Here is a 25,728-nt window from a genome sequence, read left to right as displayed (position 1 = left end):
ATCATCAACCCTTCACAGAAAACTTAGTAAAACAAAAAGTAAATTCTTATCTCCATCAAAACAACAACAACAAAACACTGCAGTCAGAGCAGAAGTCACCAGCAACACTGAAATCTGCTATAAACAGGACGCCAAAGAAGAAAGAAAGAAAAAATCCCTTCTAAACGCAACACTTCATGGTGGAAGCATACAAAGACAGGCATTAAAGCTCTTCTTTCAGAGAGTTAGAAATTTTTGAAGAAAACTGACAAGCACTACTGGACAACCAAACATTCTGCAGAATGCTACAGACTTGCCCTAGGGATGATTGTTCTTACTTTACATGTGTGAATGGGGTCGCAAGAAATGGACATTACACACGCAATTACATTGTCAAAATATAACCATCAGGGTAAGACACATGCATCTAACATTGAAAGTACTGGATAAACTTACTGTCGCCTCCATTGGACCCAAGCAGGACTTTCTGTAAGAGACAAGAAGAGGAGAAACAAATAACTGATGAATACAGACAGCTGAATCAATGAGACTCATTACAATACTGTAAACAACAGCAAGGAATATCACGTTCAAAGCTGAGACTGCATATTTCTATCTCTCCCTTCATATGTTTCATTTTGTTGCACATTCACAACAAAGTTTCATGAGTTGAATACACTATGGATAAATCATTCAGTGTGGCACATGCTATATTTTACTTTCATTTGCAAACTAAATGACATCACTGCTGAACAAAATTTGTATGCTGAACAAAATTTGTATGCTGTACATGCATTTACTGACACCACAAATCATGTCAAATCCTTACTCAAGTAATGGCACATAATGACTATTTGTGACCGTGCACCTCAAAACGAACATAAAGTCGCACACACTGATTTTGCGTGAGGACTGAAAATAAGTGAAATGGGTCAACCTAGCCGAACTTGACTTTTTCATATTTTCTGAAAGAGCGGGTCTTCTTTAACATTATGCTAAAATTTGGTATCGTAAAACGGGCAGGAAAGTGTGGTTTTTTTTAGCAATTTATCTCGAACATTTTTGGTAGAATAGTGTGATTACATGTAGGTGTGTCTTTAGAGTCCCCTTTTCATTTCTTAAAAACCTTGTACACACTCTTCACTTTCAACTCTAATAACTTTTGAAAGGATAGTGCTACTGCTTTGAAAGTTGGCATTCATTATGGACAGAATGTGTTAATGAGGCGTGCTTAACTTTAGTTTAATCTGATAATCCCTTCACTGTCGTTACTCTGGTAGTTTACTTCCTGTTTTTTCTCCCATTCATCACACAGCCAGCACGGTTTGGTAAAGATTAAGCGCTTGAATAGACACTGTATACTTCAGAGCCTCTTTTCTCAGTTCACACTTTTCCTGAGTTTGTGCTTTCTTTCCAATATTTAGATAGGTTAGCAGAGTCCATTTGATTTGAGTTATACATCATTTTAAAGCTTAAAGTCTGCTCTTTCAGAATATGGTCTTAACTAAAAATTCATATCTGGCGACTTTTTGTTTGTTTTGAGGTGCACGGTCACATTTGGTAGGGAAGTGCACAGAGAAAGTCCATACGCACAAGGGTACCTATACACTTGGAAGTTCATTAACACAGCGAGAGCAATAAAACTTCAAACCAAAAAATCGATGGTTGTCAGACTTTGTAGCACACCAGAAATAATCAATGCATAACAGAACCAAAGGAAAAAACAATTCAAAAAAATGTAGGATGTAAAGGGGGGAAGTCATTTCAAGCTGGGGTAAAATAAAGGTAAAGGAAGAACAAGAAAGGAACATTTAAGCACCATAACTGCATCTCTCTTTTTGTTATCAATAATGAGTGCTTTTCTCTACAATGACATGTGAAAAGAAAAAGAAAAGAATATGACAAAATACAGAAATAACATAGGTACTACCAAAGGGCTAATCTCAAATCAACATGTCAATCCATTTACTTGCCAGCTCATCAGATAATATTCATCAATTAATTTTTCTTTTCTATCAGAAAGATTCGTGTATGGCTACAACCCATTTTTCATTCACCTAAAGACTGCATCAGCAGATACAGTCGACAGGTGTGTGGAAGTTAAAGATGAAACCCCATTTCTGGTAACTCTTTGATGATGCAGTTTATCCAATGAGTCAAATCTCTTGGGGCTGGAGAATTGAAGATTCGACCTACAATTTAGTCTAGAAATACTCTACCAATGTGATGCTCCTCTTTCTTTCATTTCATTTCATTTTTGTGTTTGTCTGCAGATCGACTCTGACTTTGAATTTTGCAGAATCTACTGTAAATTGCATTTCAGCACAAATTCAGTGCTTGTATCTTCCCTGATTGATGTAAGCGATGAGTGTGCGACATATATGTACAATGAATCTTACTCCTTCCACTAGATTGAATACTGTGCTAACTATTGTATATTTCTAAAATACAAATCCTTCTTATAAATGCAGTGAAGGTGTGATGTCCACAACAACCAAGAAACAGCAAGCAGGCGACTCATTTTCACATTATGTCATTTCCAATGATTACTTGTGGACATTGCCCTAGCTGACCACTCACTGACATCTCAAATTCTCCATATCGCATATATGATAGCCGATATCCAGCGATATCAGCTAACAATAGCAAAAATTCCCCTCAAAGTACCCGGATGTGCTGGGAAGGGTACTTCCGGTGCTGGCACGCTAGTTGGCGATCGATGCTTTCTTGCTTTTATACGACGGCTTCGTTGGCTTTCCTGGCGAGTGTCTGGAGTTCTTGTCGCCGTTTCACAGCATTTGGAACACCGCGACTATTCAAAAATTCTCTCAGTTGTGGCACTGTCATTCCCTGAAATTCATCCATGATGAATGTGTGAACAGTTCAGACAAAGAACGATGAAACTTCGCACTTTCATTGAGGGTATAACGTTTCAAAGCTGTTACCGGAAGTGAGCTTCCCAGCAAAAATACCCGGATGTTGATATCGACAGCTGATATCGCTGTATATCGGCTATATGCGATATGGAGAATTGGCTGCCACTTTCATCATGTTTACATTATAAAAATAGTCTGATTTTTTTTTTTCAATTTATCATAATTTATCCCAAAACTGATGCTTTCCCTGTCCTGGATTTGACATCAACACTCTCCCTTGGAGTAAACTGCCTCTAATACTGCACTGCAAACATCAGCTCTTGATACTGGCTGGAGACAACCTGCATTAACCCTCAGAATACCTCCACCTAAATATACTACAGAGGTTGCAACCGTGCAGGAAGCCAACGGTAGTGATGGAGTTAATCACAATGCCCTTTTATTCCAGCTTAAGCATTTTAAAGGGATGGAACAGTATTGGTGGAGATGAGAATTGGGCTTAACTTTTTGTGAGATACCAAGAAAACACTTAAGATATAGTGCAGAACATGGATGAATTCAAAGTTTATTCGATGAAAATCGAGTTTGGAATGACTGAAACGTCCAAAAACAAAGTGAAACAAAGCGATCATAATAAAGTGTGGGTCCCATACTTTATTAGAATCGCTCTTTTTTGGATATCTCGGCCATTTCAAAACCGATTTTCATCAAATAAACATTGAATTCCTCATAGAATTACTTGCTCTTTCATATTTCATAAGAGGTTTCTCATTATCTCACCCAAAAATGTTAGAAACCTGAAATTAGGTCTCAACCAAAACTATACGATCCCTTTAAGCCATTGTGAGGACGAGCTGATTTTGCGATGGCACGCATTTCCCATAGCCACACCTGCCCAAGTATACTCGGGACTAGTCTTCAAAAGGTCAATAGTGTGTACACAGAGTCCCCAAGTGTTTTCTCAGACTTGGCTCTACGAACACACTGTGTAAAAGAGAAGGTCCAGTGTGTGCACAAAATGGACTCTGTGAGCACACTGTAGGGAAAAAAAAGTCTACATTGTATGACTCAACACAGTGTGGTCACATAGTCCATACTGTGAGCTGCAGTCCAGTGTGTGCACAAAATGGACTTTGTGAGCACACTGTAGGGAAAAACAGTCTACAACTTGACACAGTGTGGTGACTGTGGTCACACAGTCCATACTGTGAACACGCTGTGGAAACAGAAGGTTCAGGGTTTGACAGAGTGTGTTCACACAGTCAAGTATGTGCTCACACTGTGAACACACCGAGGGACACTGTGTTCTTTCTGGCAGAGTAAAGTCACCACTGTATCGCTACGGCTCTGAACGAAAACATTATGAGGATCAAAGAAACTTAATATGCCACTAGATGTACAATCATGATGCCAACAAGAATGAGCTTGATCACACCACGCGGCATTCGAGTACAGTTACTGTACCGAAACAAGAGATACCAAAACAAAATAAACTACACTTAATAGCATGACTGAGCTGTATATTTCATAACTAAGTAAGTATATTGCAGATTTAGGGAAGTATCCCGTGTTGAGCAAGAAATAAGAAGTAGGAATTAAAATCCACACAGTCTTTTGTTGGTTTATTTTTAATCAATTGATATTGTCTTGTATTACCTTCTTTGTATCAGGTTGAAAAAAAGCATAAAATACAAACAAAAACAAGCAGAACCCTGTCCCCCCAAAAAACAAAACAAAACAAAACAAAACAAAACATGACGCATTGAGCATTCTTGGTTGTTGTAACTATGTACACATTGTTTTGTAACTTGCTTAGCAATAGAAAATGAATGCTAGCTACCACTTTGCTCAAAAAAAAAAATGAACAAATATAAAAACAGAAACACAAGATCTATATGCATATATGCTTATGAATATTTTTTTTTTAATAATCTAAATCATATTTAAGAATAATGAATCTTATAAAATCTATGGCTTTGATGGGGGAAAAACCCAATATAAACAGAAATATAACATATGCTTGGGAGCAAATACACTTTGTGTTCAACAGGATGAAAACTTTGAACTTTGCATAACTGAAATGGGTTCATGACACTTTCAAGTTTTGAAGCAAATATGCTTTTTGATTGACAGAAAAAACAAAAAGTTTGAACTCATTAAAGTTTCATAAGCCTGGGTATTAATAAAAAGTACCGTTTATGTAAAAGAGGTTTTTAGGGTTCCATGACATTTGAGTTCAAGGAAAAGACACTTTTGTTAAGATGCAGAGCAAATATCCTGATAAGATACACTTATTTACTGCGCCACTGACCAGACAAGGAAAGAGACATGTTTGCTATAAAGTCTTTCAAACATAACCATAAAACCTCCACCAAAAAACAAATAATAATACAAATGAATAAAAATCAAAACATTAAAAACAAATAAAAATTGATATAGATGATAAATGAAGCTTGATAAACACAATGGAACTGTAACAGAAGACAAATAGATGAAGCATTGTTAGTTCCTGTGTCTGGTTAGTTGTAAACAACCGCATTAACTGATCATTTGTGAAGCTGAAAGCACTATCGTTATCATGGTCTGTACAATGCCACGATGATGAATTAATGAACTGCGTGTAAAACAGTGGCCAGGACTGAAAAAGAAGAATAAAGAGATAAATTTAATGCACAAAATACCCAAATTATGAAAATAAATCTGTCATAATCTTCTACAGATGACAACAGGGATCAATGATCTCAATAGAGAAATATGGAAAGAGAAGGACCGAGTAATGATTCCAGGAAATAACATACTTACAATTTTTTTCTGCCCACATAAAATCCTTATAAATAGCCTGTCTCAAACCACTTTGTGTTAAAATGTCTACAACAGCCTTTTTAATGTAGGTGGTATAAGGTGTACAATGTTTGGTGAGCAATCCTTTGTTCTCAATACTGATGCGAAAGTGATCGTTCAAGGTCTGTCACAATTTTTCAGTTTTTCAATAGGAAACATTTCATGTACTTGGATTTTCTACCCAAATCAGAAAAAAAAGAAGAAGCACAAGATAAATTAGATAGGAAATTTCAACAGAAATCACATTCTATTTTCCATAAGCAGGGAGAAGGTTATGAAATGGCACAAGGACATGATGTGTATGGTCTGGAATCTCCAGCCCGGTCAATTCTGGTCAAGTTGGATGGTACTTTTCATTGTTAAATCCGCCGGTTTTGCTAGTCCTACGTAAGCCCACATATAACACCACCTTTGCAACCTGATTTCTAACTGTGGTTATGATACTGGACAAGTTTTGACTTTTTTTTTTTTGTATAAAAATTAATAAATAAAAAAGTAAAAAATAATGGTAAATAAATTCATTCTTTCATGAAAGTGCTGGTTAAAGTAACAAAATGAATATTTTTCTTTCCCCTTCAGTGTAAAATTCCTCTTGGTAAATACACAGCTATACAAGATGGGCATCATGTACAAGGTTGTAAATAGAGTAGAAAGCTACCCACTAAGTCTGCTGAGCCTTCAAATTTGAGAATATAAGAAACCTTGAGATTCCCATATTGGATAATAGTAACTACTGAGGTTTAGAAGTGCATGTTCCTTTTTGTTTTGTTTATATTTTGTTTCCTAGTAGAAGATGTAATAAACATCAATACCAGGCTAAATCCTAGGACATCAAAGCAGAGTAATTCAATCGGATACTTTTCCATCATCATCTCCCTCCCCCCCCCCCCCCCACACCCCCACCCCCCGAGGAGCATATCAACCGCTGAACAATATCCAAAGTCATCTAAATCTTGAAAAGTAAGCATGACACATACATCGACGATGAAGTTAATGAGGATAAACCCATGGCACCTGCAGTCGTTGCCTTGGCAACTGGCGATGAGCAATGATGACGCCGCAGCAAAGGGAAGGGAATGATGCGTTACCATGGAAACAGATTATCTGTTAAAGGGAGGCACAGAAAGAGCGAGAGTGCTCATGTGGAGAAGATGTTCTCCTTCACAAGATTCCTTACCTCTGTGGTACCGTAGGAAAGGTTTTCCTAGATCACAAATGAGTTCACGAGAAACAACAATGAGCTCACTTGAGAAAGCAAGAAAATATGTATTACAAAAAAAAAAGAATCATGAGCATGTATAGCAGTGTCCCAATGAATATGCATACAGGTGTATAACACTAAATGTCATCTAACTACATGTTAATTAAGTTTAATAGAAAATGCAAGAATGTAATGACAACCCTGACCTCAAAGACATGGCTACTGATTCCTTTCTCTACTGAAGTCTAAAACATGAATGGAGAAAGCATTGAGGCACCTTCCTCTGTGACGAAAAGACTGAAGTTCTACAAAGTCACCTAGAAGCCAAGGTACCTTGTTCATACTTGTGGAGGCACCTTCTTCCAGGATAACAAGGAAGAAGGTGACTTCCCCATACTCTCCTTGGCTTTCCATTCTACATGATAATGTGAGATGGGAACTTGTTAAAACTCTACTAGAGGCACCTTGATCAGGACAATAAGGTAGCTTGTTACAACTCACCAGGTGCATTGCTCAGATCAAGAAGATGAGATTCCATCTTCTCAAAACTCACCTGGGCACCTTGTTTGAGATAAAAGGGACCGGCACATTTGTGTCTTGGCCAGTTTTAGAATGTTGCCTTTTCACTTGCTCATACTCCCAAAAGTGCCTCGGAAATTTTTGAGAAGTCCCCTATGCACATTTTCGTCCTACAGAAGGTGCGTTGACGATTTTCAAAATGTTGCCTTACCGGCAACAAGGCTAAGCTTTCGCACCTAATTCCTTGCAGGGCATATGAATAGCCCATACATTCTCACTGCCACTACTATTGTACACAAAGTATACATAGAATGAGGGGGGAAATGAGGGGGAAATATAAAGAAATTAAAAAATACAACTACACCCTTTGAGCAAGACTAAAATGTCGCTTCCTGTTCGGTACATCTGCATCATCATTTCCTTGCTACAGATAAATCATCATCTGTCTCACCCGGCTATGACACAAATCTTTATTCCTGAGTCATGTTTAAACAAGGCTGTGTATATCGAGCCTACTCACTGCCATCTATAGTTTCACATCTAAATACATCCTATACTCAGAGCTACACATTATAATCAGATAGCATAATCACAACCCGCATCCTTCTCTGATCACAGATCTACGCTTCACGATGTTGATACTACACCCTCAGACGGATAGATGATACAACTCGCCTTCTAAACTACCCCAAAGGGAACTTAGCCATGCAATGATAGCTGGGTGACTTGCCTGTTCTGTACTGAAATCATACTTCTGAGTATAATAGACATCAAGAGTTAAGAGTGATCAAATTTTATTTGCACCAAAAGTACATGTTGCCCTACAACCCATTAATCAAAATAAATTTTATGATATTGATGATGAAATGATAATAGCGGAACTGTAGTAGTGGTTATAACAATACAATCTACAAAGAAAAACATAATGCCTCATGCACCCTTCTGGCAGAGGCATAAAAGCAAAATTGAATTTATGCAGTTTTGCACAAATTGCTCAAATTAGACTTGAAGCTTAGGATTTGGCGGTACACTAGTTTGAATTTCAGTTATTATCATTGGAGAGATATGATATGATATTACGCCTTTGGATGAATGGAAAATGAACACTGTCAATCTGACATTCAGTATTAGCGCCAATGAGAAGTTGCCCGCATGAAATGATGCAGAAATTGCCAATAAACTCATAAGTGTTGTATAATATTAACCCTTCATTATTCACCAGATATCCCAGTCATAAGAAGTCAAAGGCACTCATTAACCCATTCAAACATTAGCTCTGAAAAGAGCTCAGTTATTCACCTATTTTGTGCGAAACCCTGATATCCCCATTTTAATCGACTTTACACCACTTGCCTGGTTTCCGTAGCCAGTGGGTTAAACAGCATGGCATGTGATAATCATGTATGTTAACCCTTTTTCACTCACAGGTAGATCACTGTGTACAATGGCAATTACATATTGAGGCAATGAATGGTCCAAGAAGTGATAAAGGGGTATTATGAGGGGGAAAAGGGCCTACCTTTGCATTGTTACATGAAATGTCTACTGCATTATATGTCCCACATCCAGATGCAAACATCGTATGATCATACAACACTCAGTTGTAGTCTGTAGTCAATTCATTCAGTGGGCATCCAGAGATAGGTATGCAGTATAGCGCCCTCAGTGGGAGTGCATGGAACTTCTCGTCTGGTGCATTATAGCCTTCACGTAGTATCATGTATACATGCTGGCCGTAAGTTGGGCACAAGCATTCTAATGTCATGAGTTAAGCTAACGAAACCAAGTTTTACGTGATTCAAAGTTGAACCACAGTTTGAATATTTTTGTAACGAGCCTTGAGATGCAAATCACAAAACAGGATATTCACAAAAGAGTACAGAAGTACCATCCTATCTTTATTCTTGCCACCCATAAAAAAAAGAAAAGAAAAAAACAACAACTAGAGGACGACTGACAAGAATGATACACAATGCTGTCTAGAGGGACAATACTTAAAAAGTACCTACGTCATTGTGGTTACAAATGCATAAGATGTAAACACCTTTTGGTTCAAATGCTATTAAAAATGTTTGGGGTACATTTTGTTGTACACATGCCAAACACTGCAAATACAAAATCTAGAGAGCAACAAGGTTGACATTGTAAAGAGAATAATGCATTGTTTTCTGCAGTCAAGAAAGTATCCGATATTTGCATGCGCGCCACATCCAACGTTTCACAGAAAATGATTGTGATTTCCCCCAATATTGGCTCCGACCTCATGCATGTGTGACTATGTCAATATGAAATGTACACTCTGTGCCAGGGCACCACCACATTATGGCCTTTCCATGATCGAATGCTGACTTCTTCTTCTCATGACTTCTTCTTATTCTATGAACATAGTGTTTGTTTGCTTGTTCAGGAGTAACAAGAAAACGAGGATCCTTTTCTGACTACCACAATGTCACATCACAAAGTATCCCCGCATTAATACTGGGTTTGTAATGATATCATCAGACACCCAAATCCCCTACCAATCATTCAAAAAGAAGGAAAGAAGGACAGAAGATTTGTGGTGATCTCTAAATTGACACTAGACAGGATTTCTGCATGACATGGCTGCAGCGATGGCCACAGGTGAACCACATGACCACACTGACGAAATTAGCCACACCAATGACAGGCAACAGTGATTCAGGATTCATTAACTCATTGAAGACGAGTTCCGAGAATATTTGGGCAAGTGTCTAGACGGGATATGTGTGCTACAGCAAAATCAGTCTGTCCTCAGTGGGTTAAAGCACTGTACTACAGAACCATGACTCGGGTGTACACAAAGCATGAATTAGAAACCATGAGGGCAATTGTACCTTGACACGGCCTACTACATGTAATAAAAAACTGTGTGTGTGTGTGTGTGTGTGGTTTCTTTTTATTGACATGGCCGACTAATTCACTCCCCTGCTCCTCAACCAATATTTAGACTTTGAAATCATCCTATCTCAGTTTGCAAAGAGTAACCTTTGTATACACATTGTAGCCTGCAGCTGTGTATGATTGGACAAAGAAACGAATGCAGATTTATCATGAACTGTATGACAGAACAAAGGAAGATCTATCAATTTTTTATTTGAAAAAAAAAAAGGAGGAAAAAACTTTTCTTTCTCAGAACACATGAGATCATGATTGATCTACAGATCTATACAGAAACACACACAATAAACACCTGAAGCTCACTCTATTTCCATCACAGGTTTAAAACATGACATACATAATACATCATGTACCATCTTAACCGATTAAACTTCAGCTACAAATTCTTTCTCTTACTTTCCTTTCAGAATCACCCTAACTAACTTACAGCAACCAAACTTGAATAACAAAAAAGACAGAGAGAGAGAGAGAGAGAGAAAAGTCACTACCATAAAAACATGTCTACTGTGGCAAACATTCATGATATTCACTACAGGTCCAGAAGCAGGAAAAATAGCAATTTAACAGGGGAAAAAAAGCAAGGGTATTTTAAATCCCAATGTTTTGTTGCATTGCCCTCGGTAAAAAAACAGGACTGCCTGGGCATCTTTTATGTATTCCTATCAAATAATGTGTGGAGATATACAAGCCCAAAGGGTACAATAAATGGCAATACTACATACTGAAATGGGTGGGGGTGGGGGTGGGGGGGGGGGGGGGGTACAGGAAGGGGAGGTGGAAATGGTTGCTGAAGTAGGTAACTCATGATCAAAGCTACTGTATACATTAGGAGGCACACATGCAAACATCTCTTGCTTCAATACATAATTTCCAGAGGGGTTCACATCATTGGAACAATTCAGCAAGGCTAATGAAAAATCAAATGATATGCCATTTCACGAAGTAATAGTAGAGTTGATTTGAATCATCAGAAACCAACCATATAGCATGCGTACTGTCAGAGTGGGTACTTACTATTACGTGCAGTGTTTGTATGCCTTGGGCATTCACTACAGTATAAACATTGCCAATGCAGCCTGAACAATTTTCATCATACTAAATGCATGGGTCAAGTCTAACAAGCTTTCTGTTTATTTGATGTTGTTGCATTGCATTCTCTTGTGAAATGTCCAACCACAGACATATAAGGATATAACTATACGTATGGTCAGCATATGAGGGGGAGGGGTGGGTATTATGGAAAACAGGGTGTGTTGTACAACTGTTGATAATGAATTTTTCATGTGTGAAGTCCTCTGATATTTTGCCATGAAACCTTCACGCTGGACACTCGCATGTAAATGAAGTGTACAGAATGTCAAAACAACCACATAGTCCCATATGTTTGCATCTGTGCATGACAATTAGCAGTTGACAATATAACAAAACAACAACAAAAAATGAATGTGGTAAAGCTCCCTACTTGTCAGAGTCTAGCTGTAAGACAGTTCAAATAGCTTCGAATCTCACCTAATATAAACCATACCTCTACTCGACACTGAGTATGAGTTTCACATGTATCAACTTGAGATAAATACCAAACCATCTACAGCATACACACAGACAAATTAATGCCTCCAGCTTTGTACTTCAATTTGTGACTGGTATGTGTGGAATGTGAACAATGTATTCATTGCAATGTGTGGAGAGCATGTTGAACCATCTGGCTGACATTAATTCTGAAACTGTCACATTGGATGAGTGGAAATGTGTATGCATCATATGTCGCATGGAACGTGGAAACCGACAATGACATCTTTGGGGAAAACAAGGAGAATCCACTCTTAAGAGTGGGTGATCAACTTACATCTCCAAACTATGCACAAGAAGAAGAAGGAGAAGAAGAAGAGAGGGGGCACATTAAACAGAAATTCAATACAGATTATTAAGGAGGGGATAAAACACAAGTTTATGTCAGAAGAAGCAATGAGTTTTTAAGAGGATATAAAACAAAAAGAGGCTTGCTGTCGTAGTTGGATCATCACTTATTGATCTTCATCCGTCTTCAGGGCTACCAGTACTATTAAGATCTCAGATTTCATCAGGGTGGTAGGTCAACTGTGTAAACATATGCACTGCTCACGTATACGCGCTTATACGATGGGCTACACAAAATGTGTATTACTCCTAAATACTAAAATTGCATGGTGGTATTAAAGTTTGTTAGTATCCATTCCAGGACAAGGGGTATCAGAACAGTGTAACTGAAGGTAGCCAAGAGTCAGGGATGCGAACTATGTAACCATGACTGCAGTATTCTGGGGGTTGAAAAAGCATATTTTGGTGAAAAAAAAAATAGTATTTTCACCTTTCCTGCAAATAGACACATGTGCAGTAATACAATGTGGAATTGGGACAAATTTGTTTAAAAAAAAAAACTGATAAAACTGCCCCAACTGTGGACTATATTGTGCGGTGGAATTTCTGTGATCCACTGACCTAAAGTGAAAATTAGTACAGGGGGATACGGGAAGGAAGGAATGATATGTGAGCAAAATAATACTCATCTACAATGTCATTAACATGCAAAATTAACTGACACTGGCCAAACACCAAAAAAGAAAAAAACAAAAAAGAATAGACAAATAAATGCAGTAGCAAGTCAATCTTGTGCAATTTCCACTCTTACTGTACAGGTCTGAATAACTTTCACCCATTGAAAGAAGTACTTATTCACTTATTATAATCTGGCAAAGCTTTCCCCAAAAAGGTTCTGTTTTTTGCACATTTCCCACGACACATAACTAGTAAGAAAACAAAAGCACACAACTATTGTGCCTGTTACACGTAAAACTACTATATTTTGATTGGGCAGAAATAGCAATGTGTGAAATTCACCTTAGTAGATTCAAGCACGAAAAATTACTCATGCAAATATTTCAATTTTTTACACATGTCCACAATAAGCGTGCAACCTAGAACTCGTATTACTGGGCAAACTGAAGGATATTACCAGTACTCTGCTACTTATACAACATGTGTATGATACTTACATTTTATGGTACTTATTCAACTTGTTTGTCACTTTGCCTCTATTTTTTCCACTCACATAATCACTATTTATAAATACTAACAAAAATGCGAAATTGAATGGAAGGACACTACGCATTTGACAGTGTTAACCCAAGTGACAAGCTACTACTCTGTAAGTTGTACGCCACGTGGTATACCACAAAAGTTTCTTCGCCTCTAATAGCTAGCTGTATTGATTACTGAGTTGCGCCACAATCAAGACTGTCCCAAATTCTTTAATGACATCCAAAACTCAAAGTGGTACGCACATGAGCGGACAAACTTCGTCACTGCATCTTCTCAGTCCCATGTATATGTATGTATGTATGCATGTCTTCTGACTGACTTCTAAAACTTGTTTGCTTTTCTTGCAAAGACATGTCTTCACTTCACACAGTAACACTAAACGAAATGCTAAAATCAAGGTTTTTTGGGGAGATGTGGGGGTTGGGTGGAAGAACAAGTCACAGTAAAGTGCCACACAAATCAGTAGTGGGACTGATTGCAGAGTGAACAGCGCCATCTGTTACATGATGGGAGGAATATTAGTATGGGGTGAACAGAAGTTGGGAGGCTTGGACGAAAAACGATAGGAGAGAATTTTGAATTCTTACCTCACTGCCGGTGAGTTTGCCAACGTTGTTGGTGCTGGCAGTGCGGATACTGCAGAGGAAATAGGAAGGAGTGAAAGAATTAAAAAAAAAAAAATCACCAGTTGTCATGGCAATAAAGTGTAAAAGGCAACAAAACTACTAGCATGGGGGCAAATACCAGTTTCACATCTCCTCGGCCATCTTGACGTTATATTGTGATGAAGTTCTGATTCTGTCAACTCACTTATTTCTCCTCTAGTTTTCATGTGTCAACTACACTCTATCAGTACCGGTATTTGACATTTGAATTATCTTGAAACAATGCATATCTTTTCTTTGACAAAAGAACAAAAGACACATTTTTCTCTTAAAACTAGAATTATCACTGAAGGTGATTAATACCCCCGCCCCTAGTGTCGCTTTATAGTATGTGATGTCATGAGGGCAATGACGTTAATACCAAGTTTGTGCACCTGTTGAATTGGAAACAGAATAAATTTTAGTTTACTGTACAATTACAGAGTTGACACTGAGTTCCACAAGGTTTGGGTAAAAAGTGTGGTTACCATGGCAATGCATTGTCTGATACAAACACAAGGGATATTTTGCATAACTACACTTAAAGACCATCATACACACCAAACTTGACCTTCATAGCTTGAATGGTTTATTTTGATACAAAAATGAGTGGTTACCATGGCAACACATTTTCCTCAAACTAACACATTAGTGTCTTGCAAAACTACACTTCTAGATCATGATACATACTAAATTTGACTTTAACTGCTTGAATGATGGAAAAGTTATTCGATCTGCAAGGTTTTGGTAAAATTGTGATTACCATGGCAATGGTTTGTGTGACAAACACAAAAATTATGCATTCCACATCTATACCTCAGGGCCATAATGCCTACCAAATTTGGTTTCAATTGCTTGAAAACTGTGGAAGAAGTTCACTCCACAGGATTTCAAAAAAAACAAACAACAACATGCGGTTACCATGGCAACGCACTGTCCAATACAAATACAAAGGACATTTTGCAAAACTGCACTTAAAGAGCATCATACACACCAAATTTCACCTTCATGGATTAAATGGTGCAATTTGATACAAAAATGAGTGGTTACCATGGCAACACATTTTTCTTATACATGTAACACATTGGTGTCTTGCATAACTACACCTCCCGATCATCATACATACCGGTACTAAATTTGACCTTAATTGCCTGAATGATGTGGAAGTTATTCAATCCACAAGGTTTTGGTAAAATTATGGTTACCATGGCAACGCTTTGTCCGACAAACACAAAAATTATGTGTTCCACATCTCTGCCTCAAGGCCATAATGCCTACCAAATTTGATTTCAATTGCTTCAAAACTGTGGAAGTTATTCACGCCACAAGATTTCAAAGAAAACATACGGTTACCATGGCAACGCTTTGTCAAGTACAAACACAACGAGTGTCTTGCTTAACTACACCTATAAATCATTATAGATACCAATTTTGAAATTGATTGCTTAAATACTATGGAAGTTCAATCCACAAGGTTTTGGTAAAATTATGGTTACCATAGCAACGCATTGTCCGACAAACACAAAAAACGTCTTGCACATCTATACCTCAATATCATCGTTTACCCTAAGTTTCATTTAAATTGCTTCAAAACTGTAGGAGGAGTTCGTGACGCAAGATTTTGCAACAGACCGACCGACCGACCGCCCGCCCGACCGCCCGCCCCACCAACATCACGGTGATTCCCATATACCCCCTTCACACTACGTGTGGCGGGGGTATAATTATAATTAACAGAAAAGTTTTGAGCGAAAATAATGTGGCAGAGGTGTTTCTATGTTGATATATTACACAACCTACCGAAGGGGAAAGACAGGGGTACTGCACCATGGATAATGGTTCATACATACTACAGCTGGTGCCAAACTGTGCACAAGATAAGAGAAAAGATCGTTCTGTTTTATTTTCTGAAGACCCACCCATGTCACATCCATAAGTGGAAGGGGCTTTTCATTCCCATTCACCCCATCCCCCGCCCCTTTTGACTATCACCATGGCAACAGTACTCACCAGGCATACAAGAGGCAGATTAGCCAGATGGCAAAGCTGGCCCAGTTCTCCGCTGTGCCTACTCCCGAACTCTCAGCCGTAGCATTGACTGGCTGGTTGATGATCTGAGCGATGCTGGGGTTGCAGGCTGGGCGAGAACGAGGACAGATAAAACTGGTATTAAAACAGGTTTTACGAACGCATCCAAATTCACAGGTAATCTACTGTATATGCCGAATATTTTGTGAGGTTTTTATTTTTCGCGAGTCAGGTGCTATCTGCGAGAATAATGACTCCAATTCCGATATGAATGTGACGTACACATATACATATCTCCCTTCAGTACGGTACTCCAAGAGCGCAAATTTATGCACTCGCGAAATCGTCGAGAAGTCCAGATTCACAAAGATTTAGACTTGTTAAATAAATGGTGTATACAGTATTATATGCATCACATGCACATTCTGCACTTCATACCAGCTAGCCACACTAAATAGATTGTTAACTGTCAAACAGAAAGAGACAGACATACAGAAAGACAAACAGAAATACTGACAGACAAATAAGCTGCGGTCACACTGGCAAAAGATTGCGAAGTTAAAGGTCACTATCTTTAGGATCTCGAAGTTTTGTCAATGTGATCGCAAACTTCCCAAGAAACTTCTCACGAAACTCTTCGCAACACCTCCCGTGAAATGTCATAATCATCCACTACTGTCAAAACTACCACAAATGTCATAACATGTCAACCAAAAATGTCAAAATCTGATTAACCACAAATGTCATAACATGTTGACCACAAATCTCAAAATTTCCAGTTTTACTGCAAATGTCATAATGCGTCTACCACAAATGCCAAAACTCATTGCTTGCATTATAATAATGAAAAATAGTGAACTATACTACAATTTGATCAATGTTTGTCCGTCTGTCAGTTAACTGGGATGAAACTTGGTGGGTGGCTAAAGGTTGATCCCAGAATTACCCACAAACGTCATAATGCATCAACCACAAATGTCAAAACTCATTGATTGCATTATAATATTAAAAAAAAAACACAACAAACAAAAAACCCAGAGAATCACACTATAATTTGATCAACGTTTGTTCATCTGTCCATCTGTCTGTCTGTTAAATGGGATGAAACTTGGTGGGTGGATGTAGGTGGATCCCAGCATTAACCACAAATGTCATAATGCATCAACTGCAAATGTCAGAACTTGTTGCTTGCATTATAATAATGAAAAAAAAAAGAATCATACTATATTATGATCAACATTTGTCTGTCTATCTATCTATAAACTCGCTAGCCAGCTAGTTAGATAGATAGATAGATAGATAGATATATGAATAGATTAGATAGATGGATGGAAGGATGGATAGATAGATCAGATGGTTGGATGGATGGACGGATGGAAGGATAGAAGGATAGATAGATTAGATAGATAGATAGATGGATAGATAGATAGACAGATAGATAGATAGATAGATAGATAGATAGATGGAAAGATAGATAGATTAGATAGATAGATAGATAGATAGATAGATAGATAGATAGATGAATAGATAGAAAGACAGGTAGATTCAAAGATAGATGCCAGTATATTGATAGATAGATAGATAGATACCAGTATATAGATAGATAGACACACAGATAGATAGACAGATAGATAGATAGATAGATAGATAGATAGATAGATAGATAGATAGAGAGATAGAGAGAGATTAATAGATAGATATATAGATAGATAGATAGATAGGATGGATAGATTGCAAGAGGGAATTGACAGAGGAATATAAGACACAGACATTCAGCGAGAAGAAACTCACTCTTATCTGGGTTGTTGCTCATGGCAGACCAGGTCAGGTAGACCATGTACAGGGAGATGACTGCGGACTGAAGCAGGCCGGAGCGTGGCATGGCTGGTGGATGGGTCAAAGGTCAAATGCTTGCATTTATTCATAAGCATTTTGTGTACTTCATCAGATCTCTTTATCAGAAAAAAAAAAAAAACCTAACCCCTATCATCCCCCCCCCTTCAAAAGAACAGACACTTCATATAGAAAAATCAGCTGTAAATGGTAGATAAATGCTTTAAAGCCTACCAAGTAAATACCGATATAATCTTTTCTACTAAAGACAGGTTTGTCAGACTTCACCGAGTTACAAATGAATGTGATCATCTTTAGTCCTGTGGCTTTCAGTGCCTTTACCAAGCAATCCAGCTCTCAGAGAGCAGAGCAAACAGTTTTCTTTTAACCCATTCCATTCTGAATTCTGAACTGCCCATAGACTTAATACTCAAGCCATCAGGTTCCCATACGGAACGGGTGAATAACAACTATGAACCCCAAAATACACACATTACATAAGTTGACCAATCTATTGCACCTACAGCCTACATGTCGTTGAAAAAAAGCAAGTGAGGGAAACTTCAGAAACCCGAGTGAAAATTGACCTTCGATTCCATTTTGCCTGTCAGGTGGCAGAAAGATACTTTCCTTTCCTTTTCTTTGCTGCTTCCCTCTCTTCTTTTCCTTGATTCTTTGGTTGCCTTTTTTATTCCAAGTTGGGAAGGTTGTCTTTATGCACAGCCACCTTATACACAAGATTTAACAGTATTTTTTGGAAAGACTAACTTGAAGAAGAGAAAGGGGGAGGCATCATATTCTACTGGTACATGGGGGGGGGGGAAGGGGGGGGGATAGGGATGGAAGACTCACCATCCTGGACTTTGGGCAGCACTGAAATGATGGACACGACGATGCAGAGGATGAGGGCGAAGCTGATGAAGAACTTGTGGAGCGAGCACTGTCCCTGTTTGGGGTAGAGGAGATTGATTGTATAATTCTGAGTGGCTTATCTGTTCTCATTTAATGCATAGGAAGGCATGAAGCAACAATAACTCAAAAAAAAAAGAAAAAAAAAGAAGAAGTCATTTGGCTGGTGAAATATTCTTGTGTTATGATGGTGGTGAATTATTTGTTTTATGTTTGTTTGTTTTTTAATTCTCTACCATGTATTTTTGCAAAGTTGTCGTTTAATCACTGAATTTTCTCCCGGTTATTTAAAATTTTCTCTAAAAAGATTTCTGGATATTACACAGTTTTCTATATATGTTTCTCTCCTTCTCTATTTCAATGGAAACTTGACTCAATTTTGAACAATACATGTCTCATAGACATTCCAAAATCAAAACACCCTGCAGAAAATTTTCATCATATCAGAATAGAACATGTACATATAACATGTATTGTCATTCCATTAGAGGTTTTGTCTTTTATGGTAATGTGCCCCGTCAAGACATGATACACATGTACGCACACGCACATAAAACAAACAGACACTTAAACATACACAACAGCAGAACAATGACATATAATTAAAAACAAAAATTGCTTTTGCTATGGTACATGTTGTTATTCCCCAATGTTCACACATTCACAAACACAAATGCATGCCAGCTGGGGGACAAGGTAATTACGACTCAATTTCTGTTAAAGATCTAAAGATGTTAGATTTATCTCATTCTGATCTCTGGGTCATTCAAGTGAATGTCAGAAGCCTCACCCCTGAGCCAATGTAGTAGACGTAGAAGAGAATTATGCCAGTGAGTGCCACCAGGTACATAAAAACGGTGGATGACATCAGAGCTATAATGGTAAAGACAAAACAATAGAAAACAAAGAGAGCGAGAACTTTCTCATTATCATAAATGTCCTGTTTGAATGTTACAATTTGAAAGGCATTGGAGGACAGTATTCACAAATGTAGTACTGTAAAACGAGGAAAGTTCGCGTGCATTTCAATTTCGCAAATTTCGCGAGAGCCAAGATTCGCGAAATTATAATGTACACGAAAGTTCTTGTCTACACTATATGCATTGAATTGCAAGGTAGCTCGCAAAAATTTCACGCCACAAAAAAGGCCGTCGGCTCCAATTCGCGAAAATTTCATGCCCGGAAAATATTGTGTTTTACAGAAATTAGTTTTCAGAAAGCACAAACATTGATCTGGGGTATGAATACATTGTGCACAGCAGGCCAGTCATGCACAATATTTCAGTTCATGAATGTTCTTTTACCAAGTGACTAAGCTGTTCCTTATTCCCGGACAAAAAAGGGAAAGAAACCCCCAAAATAGATCTTATCACTTGTGGGATTTGTGATTGGATGGGACCAAAGGGGAAGTTCTTCCCAAACAAATAAGTGGATTCAGGAAAAGCAGAACTGAAAGATGGAGTAAAATTTGTTATGATAATGCAAACATTTGAAAGGGAATGGCACAGTTGTGGGCTAAAGGATATGTCATACTGGTGAGCAATACAACTAAACAGACAAGAAAAGACAGTACTACACACCTATCTCAAAGAGTGATGTATACTGAAGCACCTAGACAAATCGGAATTAGAGAAATATCTTGACAGCTTGAATTCAGTGTCATGATAATAAATCATGTTTACATAGGAAAAACTGCACTAAAATCATATACTGAAGATATGATTTCAAAGCTTCATAATCAATTGGGAATGCTTTTTTCTTCCATAAAAATATAATTGCAGCAATTAGTAATGACTGTTATTTTAATTCAATACAGAAAGCAAACTTGTCAACCTCTCACCTTATAATAGGTGAAGGGAACCATAAAAAAAATATAATAGTTGTTTCTGGGATTGGAACCGGTGACTTTCGGTTATTTGTTTTGACTAGGAGGGACACTTACCACAGTACCAGCCCTTGTTCTCGCTTTCCTCCATGCGACCGACCCAGTTCTCGTTCCAGGAGTGGGCAAAGTCAACCAGGAGCACCAGCTGGATAATGATGAAGGCGAAGGCTCCAACCATGCCGAAGTACATGAATACTGTCGGGTGCACAGAGCAGCAAAATCGCAATTACAACCCCTTAAGTCAATCTTCTTGAAATGTTTCATTCAAAATGATGCTCATGGGTTTTTCACACGAACAAAGGAATAATGAGATTCTTGGCTATGCAAATAAAGATACTGCTAAAATTTGAGAGAAGACTTTGAAAACACTATCCTAAAACTTGGTATAAATGGGTAGTTTTTCAAACTTACAAAGAAAGGAGAATCTGGTGTGTATGTAGAACTAGATTCCACTGTCTAAGAAATACGAAAAATTACTCAACTCTGGCCAATAAACTAGAGAGTAGCATTCAAGACAACTCTCTCACAAAAGACAGTGCAAAAACATAATTACCTCCGCCAAGGGAGGAGGTTATGTTTTCGTTACCGTTGGTTTGTGTGTTCGTTCGTTCATTAGTTAGTTAGTTAGTTTGTCCGTGTGCAAAATAACTCAAAAAGTAGTTAACGGATTGGGATGAAACTTGCAGGAAAGGTTGAGAATGACACAAGTAACAAACGAATAACTTTTGGTAACGATCCGAGAAGTTTGGGGGGATTTATAAAGGATTTTTGATGTTTTGGCAGGTAGGGTCAATGAACTTGGGAGTTCAGGCTGCGCGTATTTGAGGTTTGCCTGCGCGCACTAAGAGTGCGTGCTCTAGTTTCTGCTGGGGCGAGGCGCGCTGTGCAGCTGAAGGCTTATGACGTAACAAAGGCTTCTATATTTGGAAATCTGGCGACTTTTAGCACCGATGTTGTGTGTACGTATGATATCTCGAACAAGATCAGTGTAGTGGTGGAAATAAGCTTCATGCTTGGCGGAGGTCTGCGCTCTCAGAGTGCTTTTCTAGTTCTTCAAGTGTTTGGACTGGAATCAGAAAGAAAGTTATGATGGACAGGTCACAACTTTCTTCGCACTCGTAATCACCTCCCCTTTAACCCCCAATAAAATTGAAAAAACAAAAAAGCAAGGGAAAATATTGGCCAGATGAATTTGTTTTTTGGAGGAAATGACACCAAAGTCAGGATTGACGAGCACCCTATGACTTGGGCAAGCTATCTGCGATGATTCATCCAAACATAGCCTGAGGAAAGGAAGATACATCTGTGTATCCCTAATTATAATCCATGCTTCCATCTGCTTTTTGTTTATTGTTCATCAAAATGTATCAATGTACTATAAAACACTAAATGCTCATGTGTATTTTGATTTTGAGACTTTGCCAGAGCCAAGATTTGCGAAATTAAACTGCAGGTGAAAGTTCTTGCCGACACCATGCATTGAATGTCACTGGCAATTTGCGAAAATTTCATGCCGCGAAAAAGGCCATCAGCTCCATTTTATGAAAATTTCATGCTGCGAATATTTTGCGTTTTACAGTAACGCAAAGTATCCATACATCTAAATAAAATATGCTAGAACAGTCCACCCAGTCATGAGTGCAAGACTCATGCACTGCATCAGTGGTCATCAAATCAAACCAAATCAAATTAAATCAAATGATGAGAGAGACACAGTTGAGTTACCTTGCTCAAAAGCTCCACCTGGAATAAAGAAGCCGGCCACACAGAGACCCACCATCACGAGGAACTTGAAAAACCAGAATCTGGGTAGAAATCACGATTTGAGACACAAGCTGATATTTTAGATGCACATGAAACAGATCACTAAACAGCAAGCAAGAGCTGACAAATTGCAGTTCTACACTAACGCATACACTGTACTCACATCAATCATGTTCACATGTTGTTTGGATAGTTTAAATTCTGTAATTCCCACAAGTACGTAAATCTGGTATGGGATCAAAATCTACATATGAGGGAAGTTCAAAACTGTTGTTGTGTTTTAAAGAAAGAAGAGAGAAAAATTGGGGCCCTGATAATGAGCGTTAAAGTGATAGTGGATAGAATCGAATGCTGTAGAGAGAGTAAAAGGCCAAAATGCTACACAAATGAGAGTGAATTTCTCAAATATGCTGGGTTATTCCATCTGACGAACCCTTTGATGCAGGAACACAAACTACAGCAACAATAAAAACATAAACAAATTATTCAAAGCTAGTATCTGTATAGCCATTTGGCAAAAACCTTCAATGTTACATTATTGTGTAGTTCCCTTGCCCTGTAAAATCCCTCCCCACCTTTTTTGGGGGGTGGGGTGGGGGTGGGGGTAGGGTGGGGGTTGGGTTCGTTAATCCTTACCCATTCTGGATTGGCGCTCGTGGATCTCTGCTATTCTTGACTTGAATCATGATCAGCCCCATGAGGAAGAAGAACGACGCCACGCCGAAGCTGACGCGGTAAACGGAGCGGTAACCGGTCAGTTTTGCGCAAACCTCAGCCGGGATGAGCTGGTCGACCCCGTACGCACTTTTGCACAACAAGGGAGACTGCCGTGCGGAAGGAGAAGAATGAGGGGTAAGAGATAAGTGCATCTTGTACATGAATGTGGTCTAGAGGTGGTGAACTTGGGGTTGTCAACGCCAGGAATTGCTAGATCCCCATTTATTCGTCAGTGCGAACTGTATTCTACACTACAATAGCACGTATGCATCTTGAGCACTCCGCAGAGTGAATTTGGCGCAAAAGTTTTACTATTTATTAAAAAATTTTACAGTTGTGCGTGATTCTCTTGACCCATTCTATAATATCATATCAATTTTCTGAGTAACAGACAGCTATTTTTCCTGTCCTTGCTTTGTTTCCTTTCTTTTTTCCATTTTTTGCAGCATCCACACGTAGATGTGCACCCTGAAAAACTTTTCATAGGAAAACTTCTCCAGTTGATGAGTTTGTCTCCATGAGCATCACAAACAAAGGTGTGTGCCCACCAGGTGAGCTAGCAGTGCGATAGTGGCTCTATGGCAAATCAAATACCACGCTGCAGTGACCTACGTTTTTCAGGGCATCGTCGACCTGTGGGAGGAGGAATACAGCGGACGTTATGGCTCCGACCAGCAGGAAGAGGCCGTACACGATCCTGGTCGAGGTCGAGTTCTTGCAGGACGGGCATGCCGAGCAGCAGCAGGAACAGGCTGCCGACGTGACGCAGCACGCCAACTACATCATGGCAAGAGATCGGAGAAGCAGAAGACGATGGGATGACAGAGGGATATTCAAAAAAAAAATGAAATGAATTAGAGTACAGAACAGCATCATCTCTGAAAGAAAATTTTACCATCTCCTAAACTGCCATAAATGGTATAGTTGCGGTTGAGAAAGCAAAGGCCTTCAGGTTTCCTATATCTTTTGATGATGATTTTTTTTTTTAGACAATGAGAAACCTCTTATCAAATGTGAAAGAACATACAATATTGGATACCGGTAGGTCTACTTCTAAGACAAATTCTGAGTTTATTTGATGAATATTGGTTTTGAAATGGCCGAGATATCCAAACAAAGCAATCTTCACCCGCAGAGGATGAATCAGAATCCCTAGTATAGGCCTACTCGGGCAAGTGTCCATGCCCTGGAAAATGCATGTTGTAGCAAAGATCAGCCCGTCCTCAACAGGTTAATAAAAGATGGAACCCACCTTTTATCATGATCGCTTTACTTGACTTTGTTGGTAAACCATCTCAGCCATGTCACAACCGATTTTCATCAAATAAACTTTGAATTCTTCTTGAGTTTTTAAAAATTGTATCGTCATGATCGTATGCCTTCTAACATTTGATTTTGATAAAATGGTTTCTAACATTAGGTATAGACCCTCTATCATGCAAAGTTAGCGATTACAAAGCTGACTCCTTATTTCAACCAATTGATGTCTATGTTACAATTTATGTAAAGCAAGTGGCCCTTGATTCGACAGGGTTCCATGAATAGACCACTCTTACAAATAAAAATTCACTGAAAATCATGAATAAAGAATGGCGCATATCAAGTGTGAAATTCAAACTATGCAACTACCTCTACACGTGTTCCGAAGAGCACAACATGCAACAGTAAGCCGCGTCGCCGGACCCCGAAAATCATTGTCGCAACCCTCCCAGGTCAACTCGCATTTTAGCAGTTCAACGGGTAAGTAAAGTAACATACAGTAGCAACACATATAGACTCGCTTCATTCCAAGTTTTGAAGTTACTACGTGTAGTCCGTTTATCTGCATTGAATCTGTGCAGCGTGTACACCTACAGCCATGATGGCAGTCGTTTCTGAGATAAGTGTTTACGCGATATTTAGGTGATCCGAGTATCCTCTCGGATCACCTTCTGTATCTGTACTGATTCTTTGTTCTTCTTTTTATTCTTCTTTATTTCTAACCAAAATTTGTGCAGCGGTTAGCTCAGAAAGTGCATTGCCTTTCAATGTCAAACTTATACCCTATATGTATTATGTCCCAAAGACGGCAGATCAAGTAAAATCATAGTGATCAGTTGACCGTGACGTCACTATGACGTCATTATATGAAAACACATTTTCATTCATATATCATTAATGGAATGGAATTTTGCAATAGAATTTACGTCACATACATTTCAAGTTATGCGCATTTTACTCATATTCTCAAAATTCATATTTTCTCTTAAAACGTGCGCGTACGCGCGCGTTGAAATATTTGTATGCTCAAATCGACCTCAAATTTTTTTTTGCACACGTTTCAGACCATTTGGAGCATTTTTTGAAAAATTGAAAAAATTGGACGGACGCGTACGCGCGCGCACATATTCGCACACACAGCTCATATGCAATGGAAATTTCCCGTTTTTTTACATTTATCAGATGCCTAAAATGTCGAGGAATATTTCTACCAAGTTTCAAGTCAATCCAACTCAATATGACGTCATACGGGCCCGTCAAAGTTGAAATTCCGCG

The 25,728-nt window shown here is 38.5% G+C and overlaps 1 protein-coding gene across 1 annotated transcript in view; it reads right to left on the bottom strand.

Annotated features, from left to right (window-relative positions):
- The window catches only part of LOC139736428 (serine incorporator 3-like), a 31,065-nt gene that overhangs the window by 2,292 nt on the left and 3,045 nt on the right, over positions 1-25,728 (bottom strand). Inside the window, exons 2-11 of the mRNA XM_071647180.1 lie at positions 23,806-23,970; positions 23,113-23,300; positions 22,438-22,517; positions 20,770-20,907; positions 19,618-19,700; positions 18,771-18,864; positions 17,877-17,969; positions 16,068-16,194; positions 14,001-14,049; positions 436-466 (exon numbers count right to left, since the gene is read on the bottom strand). Coding sequence (XP_071503281.1) covers positions 436-466; positions 14,001-14,049; positions 16,068-16,194; positions 17,877-17,969; positions 18,771-18,864; positions 19,618-19,700; positions 20,770-20,907; positions 22,438-22,517; positions 23,113-23,300; positions 23,806-23,970 — 1,048 coding nt within the window. The remainder of the gene's footprint in view (positions 1-435; positions 467-14,000; positions 14,050-16,067; positions 16,195-17,876; positions 17,970-18,770; positions 18,865-19,617; positions 19,701-20,769; positions 20,908-22,437; positions 22,518-23,112; positions 23,301-23,805; positions 23,971-25,728) is intronic.

This window comes from Diadema antillarum, unplaced genomic scaffold, assembly GCF_040938485.1.
Source record: "Diadema antillarum isolate AM-2024a unplaced genomic scaffold, OU_Dant_1.0 seq00000647_RagTag, whole genome shotgun sequence".
Taxonomy (NCBI): Eukaryota; Metazoa; Echinodermata; class Echinoidea; order Diadematoida; family Diadematidae; genus Diadema; species Diadema antillarum.
This window is presented reverse-complemented; position numbering and strand designations above follow the sequence as displayed.